The 13,453-nt window shown below is 39.9% G+C and overlaps 1 protein-coding gene across 5 annotated transcripts in view; it reads left to right on the top strand.

Moving 5' to 3' along the window:
• Positions 1-1,892, top strand: part of zgc:113162 (uncharacterized protein LOC553743 homolog) — a 30,271-nt gene extending 28,379 nt beyond the window's left edge. For all 5 annotated transcript variants that reach the window (XM_055874174.1, XM_055874172.1, XM_055874175.1 and 2 more), the window contains one exon: positions 41-1,892. In XM_055874174.1, coding sequence (XP_055730149.1) covers positions 41-142 — 102 coding nt within the window. In that variant the 3' untranslated portion in view covers positions 143-1,892. The remainder of the gene's footprint in view (positions 1-40) is intronic.
• The last annotated feature ends 11,561 nt before the right edge of the window (positions 1,893-13,453 follow it).

The raw sequence follows: 13,453 nt of genomic DNA, 5'->3' as shown, positions 1-13,453 counted from the left end.
TAGAATATCACTCATGTTGTCCTCTTGTTCTGTGGTTCAGATGGATGCGTTTCGGAGACCCTCCTTCTCAGAGCTGCTGGATGAGTTGGAGGACATCGCTGAGAGCCTGGAACCCCCTGACTCAAACCTGACCACTGGGTGAGGGGGTGGGGTCACCTGGTACCCCTCTCAGCCCTCCTCCCCTGGAACGGAGGACAGTGTGGACGGCAGCAGGCAGCCACCCCAGTCTAATACAGCAGAGGCACTTTATAGTTCAGGTCCGCTCTACAGGAACCAGGTGTAGGGCTCATAATGCAGCTCCTCCTGCTGACTCTGTGACTCTGTGTGTTCCTCTGAAACACAACCAGATCACTGGAAGTTCAACACTCACCACCCCCCACTGTCTTTCTACACTACAAACTCAGCTAGTGTGGGTCCATTTGAAAGGGGTGGGGGTCGAAACAGACTCAGAAATTCCCTAAGGAGCATTTCCTCCTGGCTCTTAAGTTGTATTATATGATGTTATTATTCCACTTTAAGTTAAGGATGTAGAAATCCTTATTTGTAAGTAGTGCATAAGGAGGACTGACCGAGTAGTCCTGATCCGTCTATTCTCTTCTATCATAATATCATCATTTAAAACAGGGGTTCCCAACCCAGATCTGCAATGCTTTAGGCTAGAAACATGCCGTTAATTGCCTGAGGAAGACTCAACTCTGATGCACATGGGAATGTCTTTGGTTTGTCGCTGACATTCAGAAGCTTAGCTACGACCTTCTAAAGTCGAGGAGTCAAAGAAATTGGACTGCTTGGGAAGTAATCTTATACAATGTGTGGCTCTGTCGCTATCAATTGATCTATTCACTTTCTGTAAAAGAGAATATCTAGAATTAAATGAAAGCATCATAAAGTGATCATAATAAAACATATTTGGTAGCGGAATAACATTTGAGGAAATCGGGTCTAGACTTTATTTTCCTTATCTATTATTATTAAATAGCCCATCTAAAAGATGTCACGAGTCTTCTAAAACTACGCTGAATTGCAGGAAATTAGCTTCAAAACAACATTTTCCTAGGTCCCTCAAATTAAACAAAATCAATCTGGTGGTGTATTTAATATAGACTATCTCAATAAACAATAATACATAGAAAACGGGGAGAAGGGTGTGACATTTTTCAAATGTGAAAAAGGGGGCCCTGGGGCTAAAAGGTTGGGAACCCCTGATTTAAATAACATTTATGTACGACTTCTCCCCCTTTCTTTCATCAGCCAGTCCAAGTGGTGACACAATCAAAAATACCCCCACCCCCCCTGTTAAAGTAGTCATCTGAATGATGTCATTTAACAGTGAGGTAATGGTGGACTGCAGCAGTGGAGCAGGATTACAGGAGTCAGGATTACATTGCACTAGAAGTGACTGTTACAGTACATGGCTGGAATCTATAGAATGAAGGAATTGTGCTACTGTGTGGGTAAGGACCAAACAACACTCTCTTTCTCTCATTTCCTTTCTTTCTGGTTTTCTAACGTCAACACTGTTGGAGATTAACAGAGGGGGCCAGTGTTAGGTAAGGGTTGGTGTGGTTCAGTACTAGGGCCAAGTAGACAGAGGAAGGAGCAGGATGTGAATAAAATAATACTAAACTCAATTAAACACTAACCTTAGGAAGGAACTTAACTGTTGTGTATCGTTTTATACTAAATGCTTTTGTTTCTTGTAATGGTTGTACTGTACCTTTTTTGCCTCACCCTTTTGTGGGGATTCATTTTGTTTACCATATCAGATTCATACAGTACTTTATGTTTATATTTTGTGAATCTGTTGATTGGGTAGAATTATGCTTACTTTACAGATCTTTAGATGTATATGGAAGATTTAAAGCAATGTTTAATAAAAGGCATAGAGCATTGATGTGTGTGTATGTACTTAAACTGGACTTTTAATGGGATAAAAAAGATTAACACTATTGTGCTCATTACATTAGCCTCATTAGCTGAAGATCTTTAATTGATGTCTGGCTAAAACCAATATGTTGAATAATTAACACCAATATTGCTGCGTTCACACAGGGAGCCCAGTTCTGATCTTTTTTTCATTAATCGGTCTTTTGACCAATCAGATTAGCTCTGAAAAAGATCTGATGTGAAAATATCTGATGGGATTGGTCAAAAGACCAATTAGTGGAAAAATATCAGAATTGGGCTGCCTGTCTGGTGAATTGGGCAGCCATTGTGGTGGTTCACGCTCAGAAAATGGACTTGGAGCTCTTTCTTAAATCTGCAATTCTCCTAATTTACTGCAGTAGGGGAGTCGTGTAGTAACTCCCATGTTGCTTCCTCCAGCCTATTGATATGACTTGAATCCCCTTGTCGCTGTGAAAGCAAAACAAATGGAAAAACATCTTAACAAATGTTTCCTGAGGGTGAACGGCATGTAATGGTTTAAAAAGCTTTGCTTTTTTACCATCATTTGTACCAATCAATAGGACATTGTCAAAGGCAAGAAAAAAGTCAAGAAAATCACTTGCATTGAAAAGAACTATTTTCTCCACCACTAACCTCCATATGAATTTGACAGCACTCTGCAGCTATCCTGCTCCGAGAGAGCGATATACACTATATTAGAATTCAATGGCTTCTGATCTAGAGATTACATGCTGCTATTAAGAAGGGTGGAAGTATAGTAGTTTATCAGAATTCAATGGCTCGCGATTTGCGAGAGAATTCTGATGTGATAATGACACATTGAGGGGAGGCAAACCATTGGCAGGCTGTAGTAGGTTTGGTAGGTGAGGCACATGCTAGGGTCACCCCTGTTTAGTATTCCTGTGAGGCCTTCCTGTGTCTCTCTCTACACGTCTGACATGAACATTAGCATTCGCAAAAGCCTCGCTTACTACACTGCAGCCTCGCCGTTCTTTTTTCTGTAATTGAGGGAGCTCCGAGGACCTGCATTTACAGCTCTGACACCACGGATGGGCCATTCATCCATTAATTTATGAACACGATCAAAAATCTATTTGGCGCCGGGGAGCGCAGAGGGAGGAAAGGTGATAAACTACTAGAGGTAATCATTTGTAATGTGTGTAATAGTAAGGAAAGAATGTGGAGGGATTGGAACAGTGGTGTACCACAGTTTCGCGAGCAAGGTCTGAGCAAATGGCTAACTTCCTACAATTCTACACAGTTGCCATGGGTAATCTCATGCTATTCTAATTTAACATTTTTAAAGCACATTTTGTGTAATTGTAAACATTTATGTCATAGCCTGACCTGTTCATATGCTATCTTGGGAGGGGGGAGGGGGGGGGGGGTGGCCTTCAGGGGGTGGTTGTTCCCTAGAGTCCATGAGGGGGGAGGTCCTAAGTCAGCAGTCTTAGAATTGCACACTTCTGCAGGTGTGCTGTTTTTTGGATCCTCTGGTTCCTCTCTGGTTCCTTCCCTCCTCTTGTTTCCCCCAGGCCTTCCATGGTCTCCTCGTTTGGAGAAATGGCAGGTTTGGCCTCTAAAGAGGAGGGATCTGACAAAGCAGCTGATGGGGGGGAGGGAAAGAAATCTTCTGTAAAGAGATCATTTTTTAATTAGAGGGACCTGTTTTAGTGCAGAAAAAGGGTTAATCGCAGTCTGTATAAAGTATTCAGATAAAGTAAATAAATGATTAAATGTAAGAGAAACTCTAATGGTACTCTAGCATTACTGTCGGATGAAAAGACATCCATTTCCTGAATATGTTTCGGCTAGGGACATCAGAGATGCTACTGTGAATGTAAAATGTCTAATTCCATACATTATTGATTCCAATCCCCCAAAGTGCTCCACAATGAAGAGAACAATCACTCAGTTAGGCCTTGGTTGAAGAACAAAACAAACTACCAAGTCTTTGAACGTGCCAATCATGAACAAACACATACCAACCTGCACACGCACTCACTTACACACCCTTTAACCTCTATACAGAATACTGAAATTAGAACGTGTTGCAACTCAGACAAATTTTCAAATGTTCAGTAACCAACTCTTTCTGGAAATTCACACTGCTCTGATTCCAGAATGAGATGTACTGTCAACTGCTGTCCTCAGCAGACGTCTCACGTGTTGGCTCATGAGCCCAACAAGCTCAAACTTCAAGCTGTAGTTCTTTCACTAACTACCAGGCATTTCAGTACCTAGCCCCCCCCCCCCACTCCCTCCTGCACATCACATACTGTAGCTCTGATATGCTCAGTACCTCCCCCCTCCCTCCTGCACATCACATACTGTAGCTCTGATATGCTCAGTACCTCCCCCCTCCCTCCTGCACATCACATACTGTAGCTCTGATGTGCTCAGTACCTCCCCCCTCCCTCCTGCACATCACATACTGTAGCTCTAATATGCTCAGTAGCGGTGTGTGGGTAAAATAACTGGGGAAGCCAAGCCGGGGGGGGGGGGGGGCATATTACAACCTATGTGTTGTGATCATTGCGTTGTTTGCTCTATGATCTGTTAGTTCATATGCCTTGACACCGTAATATTTAGGCCTAAAGGCCGAGACAATAAGAAGACACAGTAGCAGAATCATTTCAACCACAGCTTTGTTTCATCACAAAACCAGAGAGCAACCTTTGTCTGGTGAAGTCCACAAAGCATATTACAGCTAATAAACAGTCACATGACCTACAGCATGGACAATCAAGTTAATGTTTCCGATTTAGAACCACAGACAGTTACCGCAAGTCGCAAAAAAAACAGGAGCTGCCTCCACTATTCCAGCACCATTTCAACTTCAACATTTCAACATCATCAAATCACCTCTCCTTAGTCTAATACAGTGACAACTAAAAGATTCCCAAAACAATTTAGTCTAGTCAATGTAAGCTAAATATCATGTGGCTGTCCATGGTTAAGATTTCTCTGTTTGTGCGTGTGTGTGTGTGTGTGTGTGTGTGTGTGTGTGTGTGTGTGTGTGTGTGTGTGTGTGTGTGTGTGTGTGTGTGTGTGTGTGTGTAAGTAGACTAAAATGGTTGCTCACTAGCTTAACTTCCTTTCATGGGCAATGATTAGTGAGCTAGTTAACATTAGCTTACTACATCGAGCTACATATTGAACTTCCATCCTCTCAGGCCAGATGCACAATGTATACATTTATGATTGGATCAGAATCGCCGTTATAATCATTGGCCAGTACGGAGAATTAAGTAAAACCACACATCCGAATCTCTATCTCCGTCCATGGAGAATTTAGGAAAGAGACAATTTTAGCTAGCTAGCCACCAGTGGACAACAACACAACAAGATGCCACAATTCAACAATTTTTTTCTGTCAATGATGTTTGGCTTGATGTGATGTGATTGGTGCGAAACCAAATCCAAACTTGCTTCCCTTGACACTTTTTTTTTGATGTGGCAGGACCATTCACAGTTGAGCTCACTCAGGTTAGTGGCTATTATTGTATATTTTTTTTAATCAAGGGAAGCCAAATGCTCGCTGACTTCCCTTGCATTCAGTGCTACAGGCGGCAACAATGTCATACTATTTTTGACCAGACAGAATCAGACAGATACGCTACACAAACAGAGACAGAGGGGCGCTGTTTCGCTCGCTCGGATGCTTTCTCCACTGAGATACATTCAGCCTCTTGCGAATTGAAAGAAAATTATGAAACACGGAGAGACAAAGGATAAACTATTTTATTATTATTTATTTTTTATTGGTACATTTTTTGCGGAAGCCTGGCTTCTCTTGGCATCCATAAATACACACCACTGGATATGCTCTGCTACTTGAGTTTGAGCTAAACAAAAGCCCTTGTTTTGGAATTGAAGAAAATGTTGTCTTTCTACTGAAACAAATTGAAATGGAGTATTTTAGGAAAAGGGCATTGTAGGGAATTTTAGGATTGTAGGGATTGTAGGGATTTTAGGAAAAGGGCATTCCTTATTGTTGCCATTATTGTCTGATTTAGGTTAGTCTTGTTTCAACCTGTGAGACACTTGTACTTAGAATCAACCTGGACATGTAAGAATTGACTAGAATAAGTCTGCCTACATGTGCACGTTAACCAGCCACAGCCTGCTGTTTGCACTCAGCGCTGGATGGACCATTGAGGTGACATTGACCTTGATGCACACACTTTAACAAAAGTAATTTGAGAACAGTGCTCCCAAATTATTACCAACACATTGACTGTCTAACTCGCGGAAATTCTACTCTTGACCACTGCTACACACCTTTTCAACATGGGTATAAGGCCTTATCCTGTCCTCCCTTTGGAAAATCCAACCATGACTCCATCTTGCTTCTCCCTGCCTACAAACAAAGACTTGAGGGAAGCTCCGGTGGTCAGACGAACGCTGTACAGACCTGACCAATCTGAAATCACGCTCCAAGACTGTTTTGATCACATGGACTGGAACATGTTCCAGGTTGCCTCTGGAGATAATCTCAATGAATACGCCGACTCTGTGCATTATGTGATACCGATAGTATCTTTCAAAACATACCCGAATCAAAAACCGTGTATTGATAGCAGCCTTGTAGGAAAACTGAAAGAGAAATGCTGCTTATGAACAGGGCAAGGTGACTGGGGACAATAGTTTGGTTAAATAGTACAAATATGACTTACACAGATCAATCAAGATGTCGAAACACAAGTATAGAGACAAAGTGGAGGAGCAATTCACCGGGTTGGACAAAAGGCATGTGTGGCAGGGGCTCCTAACGATCACGGATTACAAAAAGAAAGCCAGCCACATCACTGTCACCAATGCCACCCTATCAGACGAGCTAAACACCTTTTTCCTCAAGATTCGAGAACAATGATCCTGAGCTGTCGAGGAGAGCCCCCGATAACAAACCTGGGCCACACACTCACAGTCTCCACTGAGGACGTATGTAAGTCATTCAAATGTGTTAACCCTTGTAAGGCTGCTGGCCCAGATGGTATCTCTAGCCGTGCACTCAAAGCATCCTGTCGGGCTGTATCACCGCTTGGTATGGCAACTGCCCAACGCATTACTGGGTGCAAACTACCCGCCCTCCAGGACACCTACAGCACCCGATGTCACAGGAAGGCCAAAAAGATCATCAAGGACAACAACCACCCGAGCCACTGCCTGTTCACCCCGCTATCATCCAGAAGGCGAGGTCAGTACAGGTGCATAAAAGCTGGGCCCGAGAGCCTGAAAAGCAGCTTCTATCTCAAGGCCATCAGAGTGTTAAACTGCCGTCACTAGCACATTAGAGGCTGCTGCCTATAATCATAGACTAGGAATCACTGGCCACTTTAATGAATGGGACACTAGTCAATTTAATAATGTTTACATATCTTGCATTACTTATCTCATCTGTATATGCTGTATTCTATACCATTCTATAGTATCTAAGTCACTTAATGTTTACATATCTGGCATTACTCATTTCATATGTATATACTGTTTTCTATACAGTATATTTTGGGGTGGCAGGTAGCCTAGTGGTTAGAGCGTTGGGACAGTAACTGAAAGGTTGCTGTATCAATCCCTGAGTTGACAAGGTAAAAAATCCTTCTACCCCTGAACAAGGCAGTTAACCCACTGTTCCCCAGTAGGCCGTCATTGTAAATAAGAATGTGTTCTTAACTGACTTGCCTGGTAAAATATATTTAAAAAATTCAAATAGACAAATACTATTCCACAGTATCTCATTCACTTAATAATATTTACATATCTTGCATTACTCATCTCATATGTATAAACTGTATTCTATACAGAGCCTTAAAAAAGTATTCATCCCCCTTGGTGTTTTTCCTATTTTGTTGCATTACAACCTGGAATTTAAATTTATTTTATTTGGACTTCAAGTAATGGACATACACAAAATAGTTCAAATTGGTGAAGTGACATTAAAAAAATAACTTGTATAAATCTTTTTCTCAATAGGGTTTTCACTTTGTAAAAATTTCGTTCCCAAATTAAACTGCCTCGTACTCAATTCTTGCTCGTGAAATCTGCATATTACTATTACTATTGGATAGAAAACTCTCTCTAGTTTCTAAAACCGTTTGAATTATATCTGTGAGTAAAACAGAACTCAAGTTGGAGCAATTTTCCTATGAGGAAGTGAGAAATCTGAAATCAGTCAGGCTGTTCTGAGGTCAGTTTATTAATTTGCAAGTCTTCTATTGGTTGAGATGCACTGCATACGCCTTCCCCTAGATGTCAGCAAATAGTGAGAATTGGAATTGAGTTGCTAGGCAGATCTGAGGCCATATAAATGGACTGGGAACGTGGGGTCCAGTCTTTCCTTCGTTCGCCATGACGCAAGACAGATCTCAGGATGGCGTTCTAGAAAGCTCCCGTTATAGCCCTTAGATATATCCGGCTCTGATTTTATTCGATATAGGTGTTAAAGACATCATAATGATGTTATTTTAAACCGAGTTATATCAGTTTATATCAGTATATTGCGATTTTCGGATATTTCTTAGTCTTGCATTATAGTGAGTTGGACACGTCTTTGCCACATGGCTAATGTTTACTGCTAATTCCAAAGTTGAAGGCGACAATCTACAACCGAGCAACGATTCCTCTGGACAAAGGACAACTTGCCCAAGATTCTGATGTGAGCTCATCAAAAAGTAAGAAGTATTTATGATGTTAATTAGTTGTTCTGTTGGAAAATGTAAAAATACTATTCCGCCATTAATTTCGGTGCGGTCTCGCTTTAACGCACGCTGTATGTCGTAGTAACGTTAATTTTAAAAATCTAACACAGCGGTTGCATTAAGAACTAATGTATCTTTCATTTGCTGTCCAACCTGTATTTTTTTGTCAAGTTTATGATTAGTTACTGATTAGATTAGGTGCCTCTCCCAAGATTTCTCCCAACATTTTGTTGGCAGCTTGGCTACTATTCTCATTGTATAACCACGATTTGTGCCGCTAAATATGCACATTTTCGAACAAACTCTATATGTATTGTGTAATATGATGTTATAGGACTGTCATCTGAAGAAGTTTGAGAAGGTTATTGAAAAAATTAACCTGTTGGGGATGGGGGCGCTGTTTAGACTATTTATGCTAATTTGGCTAATTTTTTAAACGGCTTCCCACAAAATCCTTGATCGTACAATATGCATATTATTATTATTATTGGATAGAAAACAGTCTATAGTTTCTATAGGAGTTGAAATTTTGTCTCTAAGTGGAACAGAGCCCATTCTACAGCAATTTCCCTGACATGGAGTCAGATTTGAGAAATGTTGGCCACTTTTCTGAAGTCAGTTAAAAGGGCACTGTCGTTGCTATGACTATACGGACACTTCTTACGTCTTCCCCTGGATGCCTTTACGTGATGACGATTCCAACGGGGTCGATTGCGCGTTCACAGGCCCTACAAATGAAAAAACCCTGAAGCTAGTCATTCTTTGGGAGCTGCGTCATGAGCCTAGAGGACACCGGCGCGCACCTGTTCCAAGCGTTAGTTTAGCCTGTTATATTTCTCCGGTCATCTTTTCACTCGTTATAGGAGTTAAAAACATCATAAGGTAGTTAATTTAAAGCGTTTTATAGCAATTTATATCCGTTTAGTGCGATTTTGGGACATTTATTTTTGCAACGATGTGAAAAGTTGGGCACGCTTTTCAGTTCATCCCGAACGCAGTTGACATTTCCACATGGCAAGAGGACAGCTTTCCACCAAAAGACGATTTCTCCCAAGAAAGGATCCTTTGCCCAAGATACTGATGGAAGAACAGCTCAAGGTAGGACATTTTTATTATGATAAATCGTGTTTCTGTCGAAACATTTTAGTGGCTTAGGACGCCATGTTTTTTGACGTAGCTTCGCTTGGCGCAAACTGTATTGAAAAGTAAGGATAAATTAAAAAATGTAATAACGCAATTGTATTAAGAATTAAATTGTCTATCAATCCCTGTCCACCCTATATTTTTTAGTCACGTTTATGAGTATTTATGTATAAGAGTAGATCACTGTCTAAGTGGCGCAAGGACTTTTTCTTTACCAGCTTGTCTACATTTCACATTGTCTAACCATGATTTTGGTGGCTAAATATAAACATTTTCGATCAAACTGTATATGCATGTTGTAATGTGATGTTACAGGAGTGTCATCGGAAGAATTCTGAGAAGGTTAGTGAAAAAATTAATATCTTTTGGCGATGTTGACTTTTATCGCTCACTTTGGCTAGAATCAATGCTGGGCTGCTAATTGCTATGTGCTATGCTAATATAACGATTTATTGTGTTTTCGCTGTAAGACACTTAGAAAATCTGAAATATTGTCTGTATTCACAGGATCTGTGTCTTTCGATTCGTGTATGCTGTGTATTTTTACGAAATGTTTGATGATTAGTAGTTAGGTAAACACGTTGCTCATTGTAATTATTCTAGTCCATTTGTGACGGTGGGTGCAATTGTAAACTATGCCATATACCTGAAATATGCACTTTTTTCTAACAAAACCTATCCCATACCATAAATATGTTATCAGACTGTCATCTAATGAGTTTTTTTGTTGGTTAGGGGCTATAAATATCTTAGTTTAGCCGAATTGGTGATGGCTACTGGTGTTGGTGGACAAATAAAAGATGGTGGATTATGCTAATGTGTTTTTAGGTAATAGATGTACATCTTTACATATTGTGTCTTCCCTGTAAAACATTTTAAAAATCGGAAATGTTGACTGGATTCACAAGATCTGTGTCTTTCATTAGCTGTATTGGACTTTAATGTGTGAAAGTTAACCTGTTGGGGATGGGGGCGCTGTTTAGACTACTTATGCTAATTTGGCTAATTTTTTAAACGGCTTCCCACAAAATCCTTGATCGTACAATATGCATATTATTATTATTATTGGATAGAAAACAGTCTATAGTTTCTATAGGAGTTGAAATTTTGTCTCTAAGTGGAACAGAGCCCATTCTACAGCAATTTCCCTGACATGGAGTCAGATTTGAGAAATGTTGGCCACTGTTCTGAAGTCATTTAAAAGGGCACTGTCGTTGCTATGACTATACGGACACTTCTTACGTCTTCCCCTGGATGCCTTTACGTGATGACGATTCCAACGGGGTCGATTGCACGTTCACAGGCCCTACAAATGAAAAAACCCTGAAGCTAGTCATTCTTTGGGAGCTGCGTCATGAGCAAAGTGGACACCGGCGCGCACCTGTTCCAAGCGTTAGTTTAGCCTGTTATATTTCTCCGGTCATCTTTTCACTCGTTATAGGAGTTAAAAACATCATAAGGTAGTTAATTTAAAGCGTTTTATAGCAATTTATATCCGTTTAGTGCGATTTTGGGACATTTATTTTTGCAACGATGTGAAAAGTTGGGCACGCTTTTCAGTTCATCCCGAACGCAGTTGACTTTTCCACATGGCAAGAGGACAGCTTTCCACCAAAAGACGATTTCTCCCAAGAAAGGATCCTTTGCCCAAGATACTGATGGAAGAACAGCTCAAGGTAGGACATTTTTATTATGATAAATCGTGTTTCTGTCGAAACATTTTAGTGGCTTAGGACGCCATGTTTTTTGACGTAGCTTCGCTTGGCGCAAACTGTATTGAAAAGTAAGGATAAATTAAAAAATGTAATAACGCAATTGTATTAAGAATTAAATTGTCTATCAATCCCTGTCCACCCTATATTTTTTAGTCACGTTTATGAGTATTTATGTATAAGAGTAGATCACTGTCTAAGTGGCGCAAGGACAAATTCTGACCAGCTGAGTTACATTTCACATTGTCTAACCATGATTTTGGTGGCTAAATATAAACATTTTCGATCAAACTGTATATGCATGTTGTAATGTGATGTTACAGGAGTGTCATCGGAAGAATTCTGAGAAGGTTAGTGAAAAAATTAATATATTTTTGGCGATGTTGACGTTATCGCCCACTTTGGCTAGAATCAATGCTGGGCTGCTATGTGCTATGTGCTATGCTAATATAACGATTTATTGTGTTTTCGCTGTAAGACACTTAGAAAATCTGAAATATTGTCTGTATTCACAGGATCTGTGTCTTTCGATTCGTGTATGCTGTGTATTTTTACGAAATGTTTGATGATTAGTAGTTAGGTAAACACGTTGCTCATTGTAATTATTCTAGTCCATTTGTGATGGTGGGTGCAATTGTAAACTATGCCATATACCTGAAATATGCACTTTTTTCTAACAAAACCTATCCCATACCATAAATATGTTATCAGACTGTCATCTAATGAGTTTTTTTGTTGGTTAGGGGCTATAAATATCTTAGTTTAGCCGAATTGGTGATGGCTACTGGTGTTGGTGGACAAATAAAAGATGGTGGATTATGCTAATGTGTTTTTAGGTAATAGATGTACATCTTTACATATTGTGTCTTCCCTGTAAAACATTTTAAAAATCGGAAATGTTGACTGGATTCACAAGATCTGTGTCTTTCATTAGCTGTATTGGACTTTAATGTGTGAAAGTTAAATATTTTTAAAAAATATTTTTTTTGAATTTCGCGGCACTGGTTTTTCAGTGGGGGGGGGGGGGGTGTGCCGCTAGCGCCACGCTGATCCTAGACAGGTTAAATATTTTAAAAAAATATTTTTTTTGAATTTCGCGGCACTGGTTTTTCAGTGGGGGAGGGGGGGTGTGCCGCTAGCGCCACGCTGATCCTAGACAGGTTAATATCTTTTGCTGGTTTATTCGTTATCGCTATTGTTGGCTTGAATCAATGCTGTTGTGTGGTTGGCTATTGTAGTAAGCTAATATAATGCTATGTTGTGTTTTCGCTGTAAAACACTTAAAAAATCTGAAATATTGGCTGGATTCACAAGATCTTTGTCTTTCATTTGCTGTACGCTGTGTATTTTTCATAAATGTTTTATGATGAGTATTTAGGTAATTCACGTTGGTCTCCGTAGTTATTCTAGTTGCTTTGGTGAGAGTTGTGATGGTGGCTACAATGTAAAACTATGATTTATACCTGAAATATGCACATTTTTCTAACAAAACATATGCTATACAATAAATATGTTATCAGACTGTCATCTGATGAAGTTGTTTCTTGGTTAGTGACTATTTCTATCTTTATTTGGTCAAAATTGTGATAGCTACCTATGCAGGAAAAAAATGGTGGGAAAAAAAGTTGTGTATTTTGCTATCGTGGTTAGCTAATAGAAATACATATTGTGTCTTCCCTGTAAAACATTTTAAAAATCAGAAATGATGGCTGGATTCACAAGATGTGTATCTTTCATCTGGTGTCTTGGACTTGTAATTTAATGATATTTAGATGCTAGTATTTACTTGTGACGCTATGCTAGGCTATGCTAGTCAGCTTTTTTACTGATGGGGGTGCTCCCGGATCCGGGATTGTGATGAAGTAGAAGTTTAAAAAATTCTACAAAATTAAAAACTGAAAAGTGGTGCATGCATATGTATTCACCCCTTTGCTATGAAGCCCCTAAATAAGATCTGGTGCAACCAGTTACCTTCAGAAGTCACATAATTAG

The sequence above is a fragment of the Salvelinus fontinalis genome, chromosome 21, assembly GCF_029448725.1.
Source record: "Salvelinus fontinalis isolate EN_2023a chromosome 21, ASM2944872v1, whole genome shotgun sequence".
Taxonomy (NCBI): Eukaryota; Metazoa; Chordata; class Actinopteri; order Salmoniformes; family Salmonidae; genus Salvelinus; species Salvelinus fontinalis.
The sequence above is the reverse complement of the archived record's forward strand: the minus strand, read 5'-3'. Positions and strand labels throughout refer to the sequence as shown.